Source organism: Nanorana parkeri, unplaced genomic scaffold (assembly GCF_000935625.1).
Source record: "Nanorana parkeri isolate BGI_ZX_2015 unplaced genomic scaffold, ASM93562v1 scaffold1246, whole genome shotgun sequence".
NCBI classification, from domain to species: Eukaryota; Metazoa; Chordata; class Amphibia; order Anura; family Dicroglossidae; genus Nanorana; species Nanorana parkeri.
In genome coordinates, this window is record NW_017307514.1 from 1 (window position 1) to 22237 (window position 22237).

General features: G+C 39.6%; 1 protein-coding gene across 1 annotated transcript; it reads right to left on the reverse strand.

The window, feature by feature from the left end:
• Window positions 1-124: 124 nt before the first annotated feature.
• On the reverse strand, window positions 125-14155 carry LOC108797219 (phenylalanine--tRNA ligase, mitochondrial-like; the record flags this gene model as incomplete). The annotated part of the gene is made up of 2 exons (XM_018568791.1): window positions 13526-14155; window positions 125-284 (listed from the first exon to the last, which is right to left on the reverse strand). Coding segments are annotated over exons 1-2 (790 nt in total), but the record flags the coding sequence as incomplete, so codon positions are not given.
• Between the last annotated feature and the right edge of the window lie 8082 nt (window positions 14156-22237).

Here is a 22237-nt window from a genome sequence, read left to right on the forward strand (position 1 = left end):
GAGTACGTCTAGCCGCCGCCATTAGCAAGCTCCGCCCCCCACAGAACAATCTTTCACCAGTTGGACTGTCCAACCATCATGGACTGTTTATAAGCACTGTTAATATTTGCGAAAGTGCACTTACCTTCTCCAAAAAGATGCGTTACAAGTTTAGAAAGTGTTTGCTTCAGCCGAAACTCCAAAAGTTTTACAGCTTCCAAAGTGTGGACTTCTTGCTTGTTAGGTGTTCGAATCCCTTGCTCAAACAACTGACAAGAATCCATATTTTCTACTTCCGAAAACAGCTAAACAAAAAAAAAAAGATATATTATCAGAAGAAGGTCTGATATAGCAACTAGTGCATAATAATTTTTGATAACTTTCTCTTTAATAAACGTTTTTACAACAAGAGACAAGGCACAACAATCAGCCCCGTTTGGTACTGATATATGTACATAGAAGGTCTCGTAATCCCATGGCAAAGGCAATGCACATTATTTCAACCAATAAAGTTAAACATAGTCCTTGACAGTGCAATATAATGTAATATATAATTATTTTTGCTAGTATCACCATCCTAAATAATGTACTGTTACTATTTATTGTACGAATAAGAAACATGTGGGTTTGCAGAGCCTATATACCATGTTTCCCCGAAAATAAGACACTGTCTTATATTTTTTGGGGCTCAAAAAAACACACTAGGTCTTATTTTCTTATTTTTTTTCTTTTTAATGTACAACAATCCACACTTATTCATGTAGAAAAGTCTACATGTATTCATGTACACAAATATGGTGATCAGGGCAATCAGGGGTGCCGAACCTTTCAAAGAGCAATTTGCTAACCAATCGCTGGCCAGAATGAGCGAAGCGCACTTTCACTGTTGCTTCCTGACAGGCGGAATGCATTTGGTATCACTCTGCCTGTGGCAGGAGCCGGCGCTATAGAGGAGGCATCGGCTTATGCGGCTCTGCTCCCTCTGGTGCCGCCTCGATTCCTCTAGCGCTGGCTTTGTTGGCACTAGACATGTTGGCACTAGACATTCGGACGAATTTTCGGAAATTCGGACATTCAGATGTATCCGAATTGCAGATATAACGAATGCAAACGAATCCGAATTTCGGTTTCTGAAATTCGTTAGTAGTTCGTTCGCATGTTCGTTTCTTATTCGGTTCGTTTGTTCGCTGCACAAAGTGACATTAGAGAAGGAGAAAAACATTTTTTCCCCCTCAAATGTCACTTTGCTGCAACTAACGAACGAATGAACGAAACAAAAAAGAAACAAAAATGAAACGAACGTTCGAACGACCTACCGCTAACAAATTTCGTCCGAATCCGTATTGACTTTCACACCCGAATCCCGAAAAACGAAATAACACAAAATCCGAATCAAAACTAAATGAAAAAAAACAAATTTTTTGTCAGTGCACATGTCTAGTTGGCACCACTGATTCTCTCCTGCCTCTCCCTCAACTCTTCAAGTTCCCCCTTATGCCACCACCGGCCCTGGGAATGGTCACAACTAGGTCTTATTTTCGGGGTAGGTCTTAAATTTTAGCAATTCCCAAAAAATAGTACTAGGTCTTTTTTTTCAGGGTAGGTCTTATTTTCGGGGAAACAGGGTATCTATCTATCTATATATAACTGAGGGATTTTGCTTAGCCCTGGAACCAGTGTATGGAAGGCTGGGGAGCATGATTGCCTGTCTGGTGAAAGAAAGGCACCTGGGGCAGCAGTAGGTTGCTCCCAGTTTGTTGGCTAGGGATCCTATATGTTAGTGAGACGCCAAGTGGTAAGGGTTTATGTTCATGATTTCTTTTTGTTTCTTTTTGTTTTCTGCTCCTGTACATAGTGTATACACTGAGTGGCCAGATTATTATGACCACCTGACGTTTGTAGGCAAATTAGATATAATTTTGCGCTGAAGTTGCTAGAGGGCCAGACCATTACTGCAATTGGTTATTGCAACAACCCATTCACTCATAAAACACAGAAATGCACTCTGAGGATGAGCTGATCAGCATAATAAATGGTACCGGATTAAACTCAAAACTTAATTCCTCAAACATTTTTGAGTTTAATCCGGTACTATTTATTATGCTGATCAGCTCATCCTCAGAGTGCATTTCTGAGTGCATTTCTGTGTTTTATGAGTGAATGGGTAATTCGGGTCCTGAAGATGGCGCACGCGGCACAGGTACTCGTTTTATGTATTGGAGTATTTGCACGAGTACGAGTACTCATGCAAATACTCTGTATCGCTGCCGATACCGATGCTTGTATCGGTGCATCCCTAATAAATAGGGGAGCAGATTGTTTACCACGACAGTAGAAGTGATTTTTTTCTGAAGATATGGGTAAACAACGCGATTTAACAGCCTTTGAACGTGGGATGATTGTTGGCGCTCTGAGCCATGGAGCGAGTATCAGCAAAACAGCAGAATTAGTTAAATGTTCAAGAGCAGCTGTTGTTAAAGTGTTTAAAGACTGGACAGTCAGCTGAAAATCTGGGTCTGAACGTGCGAATTGTGGCCGTCATCGACTAGTCAATGTTAGGGCAGAACGGAGAGTGGCAAACTGGTACAAGACAACAGAAGGGCAACAGTGCAGTGTCAGATTCCTCGCATCACCATTCAAGTCATCTCGTGGAGTCATCTCGTGGCCCAACGTAGTACTGATGGGGTGGTCATAATAATCTGGCCACTCAGTGTATAGTCTGTGTATATTAACTACACATATGCTTCATCAAGGACTGTTTGTTGTGCTTGTTTAAAGTGTTGTGAACTCCTCTCTCATCATTCAACTCATTTATTTTACATAGAACATAGCGCAGTCCTGCAATGCGTTATAAAGTTTCATTGTGGGAAGGGATTGCTCAGACTACCTACTACCTATTCATTGTTTCTTTGTAGCATGAAGGTGATCCTAGCAGGGAGCATCTGTTAGCAGGGTAAGCAATGGGCCCTGGGGAGGAATGTGTGTGTGCGCACGCACACACGCACACATATATAAAGTATATTGAACACAGGGCTTAATGACTGATAACTGCTGAATAGATTCTATCACATGTTTCTCATTTGTATGTATGAGTGGTTTAAATTAGAACACATTCTGTTGCACTAATTTAAACAGAACAGCTAAATGATTTATTCAAACCCTTTCCTGTAAATGCAGTAAATTATGCTTTAACCTGGACATAAAACCACAGTGGCCTTTTCTTTACTACTATTTAATGTAAAGTTAAAGCTGCTAATGATAAAGGCCGACCCAATTTAAGATGTTCATGTATTATACGATGTTCATGTATTACATGATATATTTTATAATAAAACTATGGTAAGGCAAGGGTGATTTTACCACGTGATCTCTGTTGATGGATAGGATCTGAGAGGAGACTGATCTGGTCCTACCCTTTTTCACCTGGCCAACACTGAAGAGGTGACTACAACAGCATTTTCTCCAGAAACCTAAACCATTGTATTACTCTCTAATACTTTATTCACCTCAGAAACACTGTTAAGAAAGCATGAAGTTGACATTTGAATATAGGTCCAACTATAAAAATTTGCTGGTTTACCTATAAGCTTAGTAATCTCTCAATGCCAAAAAAAAAAGATTTCTGTACAGGAATGTGTGACTCAAGCCTCTCCCACATGGCCAAGCATCTCCCACATGGCCAAGCATTCACAAGTTCTTGTGTAGAGGTTTTTCAATAATTTGGAAAATTGATGAAATACATAAAAAGACCCCCCGAAAACGTAGCAATCTTTATATCAAATGTTAAGCTAAATTACACTTTGCCCCCTAAAAGGTTATGTGGGGTGAGAATCATGGGTCAGAATTCTGGCCAACATAGGCCATGGCCTTGGAAAGCAAGGCTATTAGGGATGACATGGAGCCACCCAAACATCCTTTTACTAACACCTGTACAGCGTACAGAAGACAGAGTTCTGTACAGGTTAAAAAGTGCCTCCCATTGGCATTCAGCATGGTTCTCATTATTATTATCCTTACAGTTTGATCTTTTTTTTGTTGGTAGTAAAGAGTACTGTGTACTATCAGTTCATCCACTATGAATCCACACACCTGGAACCAAACTCCAAGCAAGTTAAGGAGAGAGTTTTCCTAATCTTCTAGGCATGGGTTCTAGGTGTACTACACACAGCAGGTAAACTGTGTCTTGTGTCCTCTCTGACCCATCTCAGCATTGCTTGTGTGGCTATGACATCTGATCTCGTTAGTGTGATTCTAAAGCTAGCCATGCACTGTGCGAATTTTGGCCAGTTCTTGATAAGCTGGCTGAAATTCGCACAGTGCGTGCCCCCGTCGGCACCCTTCTTCTCCAGCATCCTTTCATCAGAAAAAAAAAAACAGATGGAAAATCTTTAGGTGAACAGTGAGGGCAGCCAATCCGCTGCCATTACTGTTTGGGTATTCGGACCATGGCACACCCACCGCTATCAGAATACAAAGGGCACAGTAGGAGATTTGTATAATCAGCATGGATAGAGGAAGCTGTTTAGTTTATTTTTTTCGACCGCAAGGCTGAATGAAAAAATATAAGTGTATGCTTAAGGATAGCCATTCAGCAGAGATAGAGGCGGGGGTTTGTGACATGTGACATAGGTGAGCTGGCTTTGGGGTGTAGGAAGTATAAATGCAGCCCTGGTGATGATCGCAACTACAATGGTCAACTCTAATCTTCTGTTGCTACTCATGGCAGATCCGATCTATGTGCAAATAGTAACACCACTATCCATTGATTTAAAAAATCATCTTTTTTAAATCAACAGATACGATGATTTCAAAAAGAGACTTGGGATAGTGATAATTAACTTGCAGAATATTTTGGTTTTGCTTTATTCTTTCCTCCCTGCTGTGCTAAGCAAATATAATTACTACGTAAAAATCTTACACTGTGTTCTAGCAAAGATATTAGGCATTCACATCTTTTGAAATATGATAGAAAAATACACTTAGGTTATGTAGAAGAGACATTGCTGCAAAAGTGAAGATTATTGAACTTGACAAGCAGTGGGATTTTCTCATCCGCTACACCACAAACCAAAAAAACATCCTAATCATTCGAAAAGCTATTGTTTACAGGAAGGATATAAGTGACACCACAAGCCTATTGATTTTAGCATGAACAACCATTTACATGTTGAAAAACCATAATATAAAAAAAACACATGAAAATATTAAAACAGTTAAAATGAAAATGTAGCAATTTTTTTTATTGTCCTGGGAAATTATCCCAGGACTACGGGGGTCTGACCGACATCTACATTCAAAAGGGGTCAAGGAGTAAAGAGGTGGATGTGGGTGTATGCTTGCGTAAGGGGACAGAGTGGGAATCTCAAAGTAATTGAAAAGACTTAACACCCGTGGGGGTAAAGTGAGAGTAGACATCACAAAAGCCATGCTCCCTCCACCAGTGAAAACCTTGAGAGAGAGAGTCCAAAGCAGGAAGAAAAGAGAGCGGACGGGAAGAGCTGCAGCAGAGAAAGAAAGGGAGAAGAATGAGAACCAGAAAATTGCACCAAATCCCAGATTCAAAGAGTGTGAGACATAGCAGGGCCAAACGACTTAAGACGAAGGGAAGGGGGAACCCATAATAAGGATTGGAAGAGGAAAACAATCCAGAAAATCCAATAAAGCCCAACCCAGAATCTCAGCCAAGTCACCAAGACGGGCTAAAGGAGTGATATTCACTGCCAAATAATATTTATGGATCTTTGGAACTGCTAACCCTCCAACCGATTTAGGTGCAAAAACAATATGCTTGCCAACACGGGGCCTGGACCTACTTCAAATAAAATAAAAATAATAATTACGGTAGATAGGACATTTGGACAGGGTGGATACGACCAAACCAAAAAATAGGGTAATGGAGCCAGGAATCCAGTAAGGAAGATAAATGGGAAAAAGAGAGGCAGGAAGTTGGCTTGGTACAAATTTTTGTAATGGGGTCAAGGTTATACCTAAATATGGCAAGGTCGAGAACCAACAAAAAGGATAGGAAGCCTGTAAAGAGGAAAGCAACGACGAACCCATCGAAACAGACATGGCGACAGATTTGGACTAGTTGACACGGAGGCCTGAGAAGGTGGCGAAGGCGTTCAGCAACCCAAACAAATTTGGAAGAGAAGTGTGAACTAACGGTAAGGAGAGCAACATATCATCAACAAACATGGAAAGTTTGTAATCATGACCCACAAGTTCCAGTCCCTTAAAATCTAGATTGGTAGGAATGGCTTCGTTGAGGGGCTGCAATGTCAAAATAAAAAGAATCGGGGACAGTGGACATCCCTGCCGAGCGCCCCTACAGATAGTCGATAGAAGGGATTCAAAACCATAATATTTCACTCTAGCCTTTAAAGCTCTAATCCAGGAAAGAAAATGGGCACAAAATGCTATAGAACCAGGAAAGGGAATCAAATGCATTTGATATATCCAAAGATCCCGGGAGCAGAGATGGGCCTGGTGTATCGATTGAAGTACTTTGCAAATGCAGTCACCCACTTGGCACCTAGGCACAAAGCCCACCGGATCCTTCTTACTAAGGGAGGACAAAAAGGTATTCACTCTATTGGTCAAGATCTTGGTCAAAAGCTTAATGTAAAAAAACTAGCTATTTTTAACATTCCTACATCATTCTTCCACAAATGTAAGGGGTTTTCCACCACAATTTATATTTACTTATTGCTGTGTTAGTTACTTGGCACCTAGGCACAAAGCCCACCTGATCCTTCTTACTAAGGGAGGACAAAAAGGTATTCAATCTATTGGTCAAGATCTTGGTCAAAAGCTTAATGTAAAAAAACTAGCTATTTTTAACATTCCTACATCATTCTTCCACAAATGTAAGGGGTTTTCCACCACAATTTATATTTACTTTTTGCTGTGTTAGTTGCTACTTCCTATACCTCGTGCCTATAAAAGACAAGAATCCAAACCGGTTGTTCTCTAGGGTTAATTGGTGTGGTTCATCTAGTCTAGAAGCAACAGACATGTGCAAGTAATCTGACTCTGGAGTTCTAAATTATAAACCATGACATTTATTCTATTTAGTGTTATATGAATTTCAAACTAGAAACATGATATGATGTCAAACTTTGGTTTGGGTGTCACATCTCACCCCAAAAAAGTATGACATAACCTTTAGGATTTGTTGTGAATTTACCTGACTGGTCAACCCATAACTGACATACACTTTAAAAAGAAATGAGGAAAAAAACACAATCACCTTGAAAGACTACCATGGAGCTCCATATATCTCTAGCATTGATGGCTAAAAAAAGATTTATATATTTATTTACCTACGTTGTATTACCTATTTGGCTGGATGTACACAACAACACTAGTATAACCCTACGGATAACAGATTGTATTCAACAGCTAAGTACGCAGATGAGACTGATCTCCATAAGAGTTAGCTAGACTTAAATATTCACCTTCCTGCATTCAATTGTTAATGTAGGTTGGATACTAGTGCATACATACTTTGACCGGAAGACCAAGTACACATTGCAAGCTATTGTTTTTCAATGACGTGATGATAGAGGTCTCAGGACTTAGCTAGAAATCCTATATGGAGGTTTCAATATTAGATACTACTCAGTAGGATACATAGGGGTTGATTTACTAACCTTATAAACACACCACAAACATGTATACACCTCTATAGTGTGTTCCCTCCCAGCATGATCTATGGGTGGAATCTAAACACCTTTGTAGTGTGTACACACCCAGCAGGTGTGTTGTGCAAAGCCAAGCATGAATTGCAAGGTGATGTTGTGTAAATTAGCTCTATGTTGTGTTGCTTGCGTTGATGAATGCAGGGATGTAAATGCATGAGCTAACCATTTTTGTCTAAACTGTGAAGCAGCATTATATATGCATCATGTGCATGATTTTTCCATATATGGCATTAGTGGAAATATGCTTTTAGAGACTTTTTGGTTGATAAATAGGTTTTGCTGTGTGAAAATCACACGCACCTAGTGCGTGCGTGTGTTTAGGTTAGTAAATCATCCCCATAGTGTCACAAAGAGGAATGGGGTTGATTTTATCCATTAACCACTTCAAGACCAGGTGTTTAGACCCCCTTCCTGGCCAGGCCATTTTTCAGTATTCAGCGCTGCGATACTTTGACTGACGTTTATTCCGTCATGCAACGCTGTACTGAAATACTCCGATCCCATGTGACACAGGCAACATGCTGATCCCGGGCTCGCACCGGGCACTGTGGAGCTCGGGATCAGCGGGACAACAGCGGGGGGGGACCGCGGAGGGGGACACCCGATCGGCACCCCATACATGCGATCGGCCGGCTCTACAGCCGGCGGATCGCATGTATATTAACGGGCATCGCTGCCCGTTTTTAAATACCGGCCATTTCCCGCGCACGCAAGGGGGCGTGTCTGAGCGGACGTCTAGAGACGCCCGCTCAGATCGAGAGAGCTCCTGGCCGGCAGTTTTTTTACTACGGCCGGCCCGGAGGTAGTTAAATGGGTGCTGTGTGTATGATCACATGGTATGAAAAATTAGCTCAAGAAATCAGAAAGAAGAAAAATAAAGTAATAAAACCACTATTTGCGAACTCATCTCTACTAATCACCTTCAGAAAATGTTCTTTTCTTACTGAAAACACTATTTTACCACAAATCATATCTAATTAGGCTTTTTTGTACTGGTTACCCAAGCCTTTGTTGCAACTGCCTTAGAATTCCTGCAAGTAGTTTCTAAGGCCCTTATAAGAGAAATCAACTGTCAATGCAGATATAAAAATAAAAAAAAAGTGTTAAAATACTCTGCTTTTATATACGTCCTGTCATATCTTTGTTTTATTACCTTTGTTGACTTTTCTGTTACAGTATCCTAAGTTTTATTCTAATTAGAGCCAATGTCATATTCAGTTAACACTGTTTTTATTTTACTTAAAGCGACATTAAACCCTCAGATTTTTTAACATAAAACAATACTGTAATCCATGGTTGTTTCCCTTCTCTTTGCTGATCTTCCTTTTAAATCTGTATCTGTTCTCATGCTCTGCAGAACTTCTGTTTTGCAGCAGACTGCCTTGTCTCAGGAATGGATACACGGTGTCTGTGTATACGTTTGTATAGGCCTGTAACTTGAGCCAGCACTACAGGAAGAGGCCCTGAGCTGAAAAGGAAAGTTCTCCCCAAGCATGAGAAGACATGAGGATTTAAAAGGAAGAGCAGCAAAGAGAAGGGAAACAACCATGGATTACAGTAAGGCACACATTACAGTATTGGTTTATGTTAAAAAATCTGAGGATTTAATGTCACTTTAATTTTATACACTGGCAGAGGGCTTTTGAAAAACAAAAATGCATAAAGTAAAATACTTTGCACTGTGTACACCTAAGTAACTAGTGCAGATATCATAGGCATGAAATGGTTAGTGTTCCACAAAAACAATAACATTCTTTAAAAATCTGTTGTCCATCCAAACCATGAATGTCAGTGCCTGCACCAGATTCAGGAACCTGTTGGAAACAGGTACATTAGTTTGGCACAAGTACCGCCATTTACAGTGTGGAGGTGCACTGAGGCAGAGTCTGATATAATCACAAACTCAGCGTCTCTGAGCTCTCCCCTGGCCACTGCATCTGTCATAGAGACAGGCACAGCAACTTAGGACTCTGCTAATGTTTATAAAATCAATATTTTTAGGAGGAAATACACTAAAATGGATCTTAGTGCAAACACACACAATATAATGTCCCATTTTGTCTGTAAAATATAAAAGATGGGGTTACATTGGGTAAATAGATACCAAACATGTCAAATGTTTATTGACAGATGTAAAAATATAAAAAAATACAGTACCCAAAAATGCCCATAGGTGACACTTTTAAAGCCTTCCCGCTCATTAATCTGAGTTAACAGTGAGTGATAGCCCTAGAATTATTGTTCTCACTTCAATGCTTGCGGAGATATGTAAACATGTGTGGCACGTGGCACAATTGTCGTTTTTATATGTAGGCGTACCTGACCCCTGTTTGCATTTGTATGTGTGTGTACGCGGGCATGAAGTGCTTGAACTTTTTTAATTATTATTATTTATATGTCCCTTTCATTTTTTAAAGTTTTTTTATAAAAATAAGTAAATGTTCCTGTCTGCTTTGTCCTGTCTCTTAGCCCAGAGGAAGGTGAAGTGGAAATCCCCTGAAAAGCGTTGGCTTTTATAAATATATTTCCTATCAAGATTAATAAATCTCTCCATATAAACTATGTGCAGCGCTCCAATCAATAAAGTATGCAAAACACTAAAAACATATCAATAATTGTGGCAAAACAATACAACTTAATGTGCATCAAATTGTGCATACAATTACAAGTGACCATTACCCACAAACTAAGTGAGCAATCTTTGTCAGCTTTTCAGTGAGCACATAGTTCCACACTAGTGAATAGTATCCTGTGCAATTATAAACAATATTTATCAACTTTTCAGCAAACAGTCCCAAAATGGTGAGTGATATCCCGTGCATATGATATTTAAATAAACTCTTCCAGGTCAGTGCTCTTCAGGTATTCATACCCTCCTCTGCTGGTTTGCTCTTATTCTCAGGCACTCTTCCAATACAGGGCTGGATGGCTCTCAAAAAAATAAATAAAGCAAACCTCCATAGTGTAACCCCGTATTTTTATTATAAGAAATACGAAGAATGCACTCACATTAGGAAGACAAATACACAGCGCATAAATATTGGCATGAACACAGCTAGCAGAATCTCCTTTCTCAAAGGCTGGGTAAGTTGTGGCTCCATCATGCTTAAAGGAGAACAATGGGGTCAGTGCTTTTCCCCATAGTTCTCCTAAGCGCTGGAGGATCGGACAGGGGAGGGGGGGATCCCTGCAGGGAGCCGTGAGTGACAGTCATGGCTCTATGCAGGGATAGATCGAGAAGTGAGCGAGCAACGGTATGTGTTCGCTCACTTCCTGATCTATTGAGCCGACCTGTGACAATTTCATTGTCACAGGTCGGCTCGAACTATGAGGTTGAGTGATTTTTACTCGCCTCATAGTTCTCCTTTAATACACACTGTGGTAACCATGGAAACAAATAAACAATTAAACTTTTCTCCTACTCCACAAAGGGCCTGCTCACACCATGTGCAGCCCAGATGCAGTCCGCCCAGTCCCAGCCAAGGCTGCATATCATAAAGGCCATCACCAAGCTAACATTCAAATACAACACAGAAAGGCTTCCCAAACGGTTAGCACTATTTACAAAGGACTATCACACATAAATAAATAACGAAATAAATACATATATATAAAAAAACAATTTTAAAAACATATATAATAAAACTGGACTAATTGTTTACTTGTGTTTCTCTTTACACACTGCAAACCAGCGGAATTTAAACAGATACATGGTTACACCAGCGTGGATCTATGATGACAGATCTCAAAGCACAGGGAAAAAAAAGGAAGCGTAAACAGTTATAAAATAAATAAAGCAAACCTCCATAGTGTAACCCCGTATTTTTATTATAAGAAATACGAAGAATGCACTCACATTAGGAAGACAAATACACAGCGCATAAATATTGGCATGAACACAGCTAGCAGAATCTCCTTTCTCAAAGGCTGGGTAAGTTGTGGCTCCATCATGCTTAAAGGAGAACAATGGGGTCAGTGCTTTTCCCCATAGTTCTCCTAAGCGCTGGAGGATCGGACAGGGGAGGGGGGGATCCCTGCAGGGAGCCGTGAGTGACAGTCATGGCTCTATGCAGGGATAGATCGAGAAGTGAGCGAGCAACGGTATGTGTTCGCTCACTTCCTGATCTATTGAGCCGACCTGTGACAATTTCATTGTCACAGGTCGGCTCGAACTATGAGGTTGAGTGATTTTTACTCGCCTCATAGTTCTCCTTTAATACACACTGTGGTAACCATGGAAACAAATAAACAATTAAACTTTTCTCCTACTCCACAAAGGGCCTGCTCACACCATGTGCAGCCCAGATGCAGTCCGCCCAGTCCCAGCCAAGGCTGCATATCATAAAGGCCATCACCAAGCTAACATTCAAATACAACACAGAAAGGCTTCCCAAACGGTTAGCACTATTTACAAAGGACTATCACACATAAATAAATAACGAAATAAATACATATATATAAAAAAACAATTTTAAAAACATATATAATAAAACTGGACTAATTGTTTACTTGTGTTTCTCTTTACACACTGCAAACCAGCGGAATTTAAACAGATACATGGTTACACCAGCGTGGATCTATGATGACAGATCTCAAAGCACAGGGAAAAAAAAGGAAGCGTAAACAGTTATATTAGAAAAGTGGCTTGGTTTTCCCTGTTTCGGTTAGAAAGGATTTTGTTAGAAATATATTATAATTTTTCCTGTTTATGCTGTATTATCTGTACCAGATAAACAAGGAGGGTGCAGAGTTAAAGTGACACTAAACTCATGAGTTAAATCTTAAAAATGCATTCAAGTACCTTAACTAGTAACAAAAATGTATCTTATTTATGTATCACTTGGCTGCATTTCTGTTAATGATGAAGGTACTTGAATGCATTTTTAAAATTTAACTGTTTGGATAGCATGGTCATTTTTTTTTATAAAATTCAAAATGTTATTACTGCCTCCAAAACAGCAGGTTAATGTGACATCTGTCTGAGAGGGAGAGGAAAAGCTGAGAAATCTCCTCAATGAGACACAGCCAAAAAAAAAAAACCTAATAGACATTCTAGCCGTTCCCTATTCTATCCAAACCGAAAAAAAGAATACAAGTTTTGGATAGAGAAGCACTTTATGTGCAGTCTATGGTGTAAGAAAAAAGTTAATAGAAAAGAACACTATTGACACTGTTACCTTTTTGGAATCTTTTAAACATGGGACAGATGTTTATCAAAGTCCTATCCATGCAGGCACGTAAGAAGCTTTGCATGTTCTTATTGGCGGTACAAAACCGTGTCTGAACAAGCAATTTTCCAGTACATAGCAGATCTTTCTCCTACAGCTACAGATACCTTAACATACATCCTAGTCCCATCTTTACATTAAAGCAGAACTGTGGCCAGGCTAAACACATACAAATATTTAAGTATTCTAAACAACCAGTAAATAAAAATTAAAAATAGGACTCACCTGACCCCTGTAGCTGCAGACACTGAGGAGCAAATACTCCTAAATGCCCCCAAGAGAAACAATTAAGTTTTTCTAGACAAGTTTCAGGACCCTGCTCTCTCCTTTTTCTGGTGTCCCTGCTCTATGTTTTTTATTAAATTAGCAGGCTGGCAGGCTGCCAAGTCACTGCTGGGAGTGAAAGTAAACATGCTTTTTCGCTGTAAAGTTTTAGGATGAATAGCTTCACTGTTCTTAAAGCTACAAAGGCCATCAAGTACTTATTTTAAAGCATACTTACTGCTTGTTAATATGCAATTTATTTAGTAGCCTGACCCCAGTTGTACTGTAAGCCAAGCAAATAATGTTGGGTGGTAATAGTATTTACTATGTCAAGTGATGTGTCATTACCTCATGGTTTGAGTACAGACGAACACCTTCCATCTGATGAAAAACTGGATAGTGGGTCCTATCAATCTCATCGCGGCGATAAACATCTCCCACAACCAGGAATGCATCCAGTCCAGAGTGCATCAAATCCCACTGATGAGCTGATGTGTGAGCACGGAGCATGTGGAAATGGTTCAAATAATAATTGTCTCCTTTTGTTCTACTTGGATGGTCCAAAGGAACAAGAAGTCTGTCAAAATTTTGTTCTGTTGTGACAATGGGACACAAATCGTCATAGACTGAAAACAGAGGGTTTTCATGTCGTCCAATATATTGCCTGTAAAAATGTTCCTTGATTCTTTCTTTGATCAGCCACAATGGATGGTAAGTCTGGTTATGTATCTTCCGTCCAACCAAAGATAAGATTTTACTGGTAACATTTGTGTAATCATCTCTGGGAAACTGTCTACGAAGGAGCTCCACTGAACTAGGAATGTCTTTGGATGTTTTAGAGGTTAAGGACCGTAAACTGTCATGCTTTAAACATGATGTAATCCTAAGATTATGAGCCTTTGCAGATCTTGATAATGTTGAATATTGAAGAACTATTTGCAGTGCAGAGCCTAAAAAAAAACAAAAAAAAAAAAACATTTATAAGTCTTAAAGATCACTGTTAAGAATTATTTTGCCAAAGGGGTGCATGTAAAAATGCAAATTATTTCAAAATTGACCGCAAAAATATACATTATAGTGATAATTTTTCCACAGCCATACCAAATACATATTAAAGTTGAACCATTTGTTTCCATTCTCAACAGATCCCAGGCATAAGGATCTTGCCACATGTTCTCCCATGACTGATCACAATCAGCACAAAGCTAAACTTCTCATTCCATCTGCAGACACACCTCTCGATTTTGCTCAGCCTTACCAAAACTATTTCTACTTACTATAAAATCAGTTTCTTTAAGTGAATTAAGCGATGCAGGATCAGTAGTAATTCTAAACCAGAGAGATGTCCAAAAGCAGAGATTAGCGATCAACAGACAAATTAGCGATCAACAGACAAAACTAAACATTATCGGCCTACAAAAACAACAAGAATATATTTGGCACTGCCTACAGCTCACAAAGCTGCCTAAAGGACCCTACACAAAAATCAGGCATCAGATGAGGCCTGAACATCCACATGGGAAAAACTTAGAAAATGTGTGAAAATAAGACCAGGTGGTGGCCTTACAAATCAGGGGAACAGTTGCCTAATGCCAGAAGCCCCGGAAGCACTCATAGATCTAGTATAATACACCTTTACAGAAAAGGTGGAACCTTATCTTTCAGACCATTGTATGATGATCTGCCAGAGCCTCCTGGAGATGGGACCTTCAGGAATGACAAAATTGCAATTTGGTTTCTTAATGTTGCCCATGGCAGACATATAAACTGGAATACACCAACCACATTTAGAGAGAAATCTTGTTCTCATAAACAGGAGCTGGACAAAAGAATAGAAAAATACTCTCCTGATTAAGGTGAATGGCTGAAACCATCCTAGGAAGGAGGAAGGCCTTAGGCCTCAGGCCTCAATGACACCTTATCCTTGTATAAGACTAGAAAGGGTTCTTTACAGGACAAGGCAGCAAGCTCAGAAAACATGCCTCACAGAGGTTGTGCAGGGGGAGCCACATGAGAGGCAAGGGGGTCCATGGCCACTGTGACACAGGTACTGTATGAGAACACCTCCGGAAGTAAGGACCACTTCTCTGGGTGCAGACACTGTTGACTGAGATACTCTGCCTGCCAACTGTCTATATGTCTTGTGAATGGCAGAAAAGGCTGGAATGTGGAGTTCTGCCCAGGTTAGAATTATTTTTACCTCTCTGCCCACAGCAAAAATTCTGGTTTGTGCTCACAACAACCAGATTGCTATAGAACAGGAAGGGTTAATAGCCAGAAGTGACCAGCACAATACAGACGGCAGCAAAGACTATGTGAAGTGAAACCCCACTATCAGAGTAGCAAGGTTGTGCAACTTCACATTTAGCAAAAGATGAGCCTCTTGCATGAGCTTGCTCTCAAGGTAGTCAAATTTATGACTTTACATATATGATAATATCTGTACTATTACGCCAAAATTTTTGGAGACACATTTAGCCCACCGGTATTCATACAAAGAGACTGTCACAATAGATTTAGCCTCTACTATAGAATAAAATAATGTATTTGTGCTTTAAACCTACTAAAATGTTAAACATGCAATAAAATATTAAATTTTTGGAGACAAGAAGAAAGCATCTATTGTCTTGAACGGATTAGAAACTGGAATAGCATAGGTAACAAATACTAACATATTAAAAGCTGTAATGAGCAGGATGGCATTAAACTCTTTCATCCTTCACCTTTTAGAGGCATTAAATTAACATTAGTTCATCTATCCTGTTGAGGTCACTCAATAGGGTGCTTTTCTGTATTGACTAGGTTAAAATAATACATTTTGGAAATGATTGTGCATTCATTAAAAGGACACAAAAGGTGAAAGTTGGAAAGGTATCAGGGCTTAACAGTTAAAAGTTGCATATACACATGTACATAGTGATATACATAGTGATTTTTAGCAATATGATGCTTAGAGTAGTAAAATTCCATGCCCATATATAAGAAATAGTGTAATCAAAATAATTAATATAACACATATTTCCTTGAATATATATTTGCATATTTAAATGCATAATTACAGTCAAGATGAATATTCATTCATTACTGCACACATAAAGGGAGATTTTACCTTACTTCCTGTTTGATGACTAGAACAGGTAAGCAGAAACTCCCTAAAGAAGTAAAAGACAGCAGTAAAAGCCCTTTTTAAAGTGTCCATTTGCACCTCTCTGTTATCCACTTTCACATTATCCGCAGTGAGTTAAAGCACATGCATTAATGTCAACTGCATTAAGGCAGTCCTTTCAAAATGATTTGGCCTGCCACCATACCCTAACATGCTTAAAAATGCACATGACCTTTTTTCTCTAATGCAACATGGCGCTACAATGCCTTAGTGTATTAGGGTGCCATTCAAAATGAATGGCAAAGCAAAGCATATTACATCCATTATCATAGGGCAAAGTGTAAACAGCGTGCTAGTGTGTCCTAGAGTGTTTTCAATGGCGTATTTGTCCCAAATAGGAAGATTCCCACAAACAAAAGGTGTTAACCCTTCCTCACTCTAACCGGAATTAAAAAAACAATTGGTTGGGGTTCCATATTGAGAACAAAGTTTTAAATCCATAACAAATTCGTATTCATTAAACTCCTCTTCTCCACTGCCAATATGGGGTCAATTCAATACGTTACATAAGAAAATGCTCAGTAACTGTTTTATCACAATAATTTCATCATTAAAACAAACATAAAAAATATTAAGTGGAGTCTTTTTTGTCATGAAATAGTTATTAAGTCACTTAAGGGTCTATTTATAAACAGAGTCAATTACCCTCCAAATCTCTGAATGCTTGTTCTGTGCAAAAAGAGGCAAAAACAAATGTTCTTAGTATAGTATGATTGTATTGTATAATGTGGTACCGCATTATGGCCACTAGATGGTGCTGAGCAGTATAGGAAATAAGTATTTGTAAGTGTGTGTAAACTCTTATTTTATGTTCAGGGTGTTTGGCATCACATCTCACTGTATACAGTTTTCTTAAGAAAACATTTTTTTTTTGTTAAATTGTTGCAAAGTTTGTTTTTTGAAGGCCCTGCATGCAATAGAATTTCCTGTTGCAGACTGACAACACTAAGGCACTGCCTCACAATTAGTAGTAGCATTGTCATGAAATGGTAAATAATTTCTCAACAGTCTACTTAAAGAACCTCAGATCATCTCCTGCCTGAAAATAAACCATGCCGTAATTTAAAAAAAATAATTTTATACACAAAATAACAAAAAAATATGTATCCAATATGCATGCAATATATACAACTAATCGTGTATGCCCATAGTAAGATAATCTACACGCTACGGTGCTAGACTTAACAGAAGCAGTCCTAAAATACTTATAATGACATTACTCCATTCTGTCAATAAAGGTGGACTTGCTGACTCTGATACATAAAATAAACCATTAATATGATTTATTATTCCATAGTTAATTAAAACGCAGCTAATATCAGTTACTGTGCAGTTCAAAAAGTAAGTAGCTTCACAAGATTATCAAAGTAGTCAAGGATTTTTAAATAGTGTTTTCCTCACTTCAATGGAGAACCATTAATCACAATGATATCGGGAACAGCATCTGAAAAACAGCTACATTGGAGATGATTACAAAATGGTTTACCGTTAAAAAATATCAACAGTGTTGACATTTTGTATGATATGAATTATGACACTTTAATAACAATTTCACCTAACCTTACTTGTTTCACTGATTTTATATTGTACAAAATAGTCAGCCCTTGTAGGGAAAAGAATACAATTTTTATACTTATCCATCGAGGTACACAGAAATTAGGGAATTCTGAAATAGATGGGTTATTTGCCACTGTCTTCATGAGCTTTGGACGCTGGCAAATAGTAAAAAAAATATTGAAGGCCAGCCCTCATACTGCACTGCCTTTAACCATCATTCCTTATTTTTGGGAGCAAGCAGTACACAAAGGCCATTAAACAAAGAGGGGCGGGACCTATGTGCTTCAACTGAGTTGAAGAAAAATATTTTACAGTAAGTACAAAAATCTTATTTTCTTGATCGTCCATTAAGGCACACAAGAATTAATTAAGAAACAGATGGGATATCCAAAAGCAATCCAAGTGAGGAGTGGGCAACAGCCACTGCTTGATCTAAGATAGAACCAGGAGCGGTCTGAAACAATCAGAAGGACCAATAGACTAAACTAAAATAGAAGATTTGAAGTTCCTAAAAGGACAGGTGAACTGTTAAAGACCCAGGGGAGGTCGCAGAGAATCAACATGATGCTCAGACCGCACCTGCATAAGCTGTGAACGGTTGGAGTAACATAATTAGCCGAACGAGGAGAACTGACCAACAAGAAGAATGGTCAAGAAAGAGGCAATAGAAGGTTTTCCAGCTTCAAAACAGATCCCTAGGGTAAAGTTTTACACGATCTTTCGACCCTAGGCATTAAAAACAAAGAAAGGTTCCAAGAAGAAATAAGGATATCTAGGATAGCCATCCAATCGCATAGGGGATAATCAAGATAGAGATTTATCTAACATAATACCCCAAGGTGAATGGCCAAGGATCTAAGGAGTTCTTGACCATCCACAACATCAATGAAACCACAAAATTGAACAAATCATGCAAGAAGTACCCCACATCAAAAAAGGCTGGAGTGGGAAGAAAACCAACCTATACTGATGCAGCAACACCAGAAAATAGTAGGACTGGCAGAGCTGTCCACAAGGACACGCAGCAGTATCACTAGAACCTAACAGGGAAAACCCCAGGCAGGGCCTATCTACCTGATCCAGGACATGGGAATGCAATTCCTCTGACCCTTCAGGATTCAGAACCTTAGCCAGAGATCGTCTGATTTAGGACAGGAGCAGAGAAGGGACACTTTAAAGGAACTTCCCATAGAAGCTGCAAATCAGCCACAATAGGAGGAACCAAATAATCCAAACTCACAAGGATCCCTGGACATGTACTATCACCCACAGTGTGTCTGCACAAGGGCTGCAGAGTGATCCATCTGCTGAAAGCTAAGGGAAAACCAATCCCTTCAATAACGGTTTCTGTTGTGCCTGGAGCTAAAGTACACCTAAGTGTACAAATCTTAATTCCCAGAATGAGGACTACATAATGGAGTGGCCAAGAAGGCTAAAACAGTGCCTCTAGGGGGAACCATGCTGTTGAGAGCAATATCTTCAATGTCATCCAGTGTAGGGACCAGGTTACTCACCCAGTGACAGGGAGATTTTCCAAACCTTCCCCTTGGTGAAGGTCTTACCACACCAGGTAATGTCCACCGGAGTCGAGGTGAAGAGAACTACTCACAGTGGGGCCCTACTGAAGAAGCAGGCACCATCAGTCCCGGAAAACTGTAGAAATGTCACCAGCACACCAGTCCTTTTAAGATGGCAAAGGCTTCATTTATTGAAGTTTTTTGTCATATGACCAAACAAGCGCTTTCGGGACCGCACAGGGTCCTTTCATCAGGCTTTAGCAATGACATTGACAATGCTAAAGCCTGATGAAGGGACCTTGTGCGGTCCCGAAAGTGCTTGTTTGGTCAGAGTGAATATTCTTGTCTGGAATAACTCCAAAGAACAGGTATCTAATAAGACAGGAGCGGGGGAGTCCCAAACTACAGGGAACCTGGCCATGAGTGAAAGCACATCTAGATGAAGAAGCACAGAAATCTTGCTCAGGGGTAGCTGAAATAGATGTTGTCTCTAAGTATTTAGCCTGTAAGCTAAAGGGGATGTCACAATAGTGCATGAGCACAGGAATTATATCCCCCCGGCCTGTTCAAAGGAAATAAAAGAAAACATTGCTGGGTGAAGAGAGGATTACTTTTTTTGCCTGAAAACTTTTCATGTTTCCTCTGCCTCCCAGAAAATGTTTTATTTTATTGACTTTACTTCTGCTTTAAGTAATGAGTATAACAATTAGGGAGGAGAAAATGTTCAGCTTTTCAGTGTAGGGCACTTAATATAAAACTAAAAAGACTATATCATTCTCAGTGGTACTCCATTTTTATTTGTAAGGAAGAGGTGATAAGCCAATACCTTTTGTCTTAAGATAGCAATGCTATAATAAAACTTTTACGTCAACAGATACCGCTTCTTCAAAATGTTTACTAATGAGATATATGACAACATACTGTGCCCAAATGTGTAAAGCACTTCTTTGCTTTTTAAATGCATATACAGGTGAAACTCGAATAATTAGAATATCGTGCAAAAGTAATGGCAGTAATTGCTGCAAAAGGGGCCCAAACCAAGTACTGAGTACATATGCATGCTTGTACTTTTCAGAGGTCCGATATTGTTCTATGTACAATCCTTGTTTTATTGATTGCATGTAATAATCTACTTTTTTGAGGTTGTGGATTTGGGGTTCTTGGGGTTTTCATGAGCTGTAAGCCGTAATCATCACAATTATGACAAATCGCGGCTTGAATTATCTTGCTTTGCATGTAATGAGTCTATCTCATATATTAGTTTCACCTTTTAAGTTGCATTAGTGAAATAAATGAACTTTGCACGATATTCTAAGTATTCGAGTTTCACCTGTATTTATTTTAGGTCTATGTTCTCTTCAGAAAATGCTGACTCCTCTGGGCTTTAAGAAATTCTGAAAAGCAGCAAGTCTGATTAATTCAGCTGTACCTGATGTGCAACAGCTCTTGCAAAACTTTAGCTTAAAATACTATGTAAATTATTATTATACAGGTCTGCACATCACAGAAATAGCACCCTTAAGCCAATTCATAAGGCACTGCCAATGTCACTACCCTGACCTAGAAATAGGATTACAATGTCCTTGTATTCTCATGAGTTTCAAAGATGAGACCACATGAAATTAAGTAATCTGGATATTGATGCTTGAAACTTTATATTATTATCATTACTCTTTACTTTTACAGTGCCATTATATTCATTAGTGCCTTACACTCTGGGGAAATCACATAATAAAACTAAAATGATTAATATGATAGAACAAACAATGTAACAAAACATAGGAGAGGCTCCTTCCAGCAAGAATTTAAACTACATTCTTTGTGTATTTAAAGGAGAACTATGAGGTGGGTGATTTTCACTCACCTCATAGTTCGAGCCGACCTGTGACAATGAAACTGTTCACAGGTCGGCTTAATAGATCGGGAAGTGAGCGAACACATACCGGCGTTCGCTCAGTTCTCGATCCTGTCCCTAAAGAGAGCCGTGGCTGTCACTCACGCTCCCCGCAGGGATTCCCCCCCTCCCCGCTGCGATCCTCCAGCGCTGACTGGAGGAACGAACGGGGGAGGGGGCGGGTACAGCTGGCTCTGCCTCTAGATAGGCAGAGCCAGCTGTCAATCACGGGATCCGTCCCGGCTGTGGCGATCTCCGTATACTGTAGTAAAGAGAACGGAATGAAATGTCACTTCGTGAACAGAAAAAAGGATTTAAAAAAAGGTAAACAATGTGAGGCATAATGGTACTGAGGTAGGGATAATCTTCCTGTGGTTGGTAAACAGTGCAATGCACTGAAACCAGAGCATTAACCCGCTTCCTTTACAGCCCACCTCGGCGGTCACACCCCGTCTTCAGTGGGTCGCAACCCTGTCTTCAGTGGGTTGCCACATGCCTTCTACTTTTCTAGGTGAGAAGCTCCTCTGCCTCCCCCTAGTACTGTCAGTTCGTTTGCCGAGCAGCCATTCATACAGTGCTGTACAGTGCTCAAATTAAATCAACAACTCAAAAACAAATTCCTAGCTGTGTCCCGGCACTAACTACAAATAAGATACTCCTGACTATCAACAACAACCTATTGTTTGTCAGGCATCAGAAAAATCACATTAATTAACCTTGTGCTCCAGCAGATTCAGCCTGTCTCCTCCCCAGGCTCCAGAGCACTGATTGTTTGCCTTACCTGCAATAAATTGCGATAAAGGCAAAGTGTAAAACCTGGGGCTGACTAAAGGTCCTGGAACGTATAGGACACGAACCTGGGTGATATATTATTCCTGGACAGGACCTCCCTGAGCTCTCTACATGACCACCTGTTACAATATATA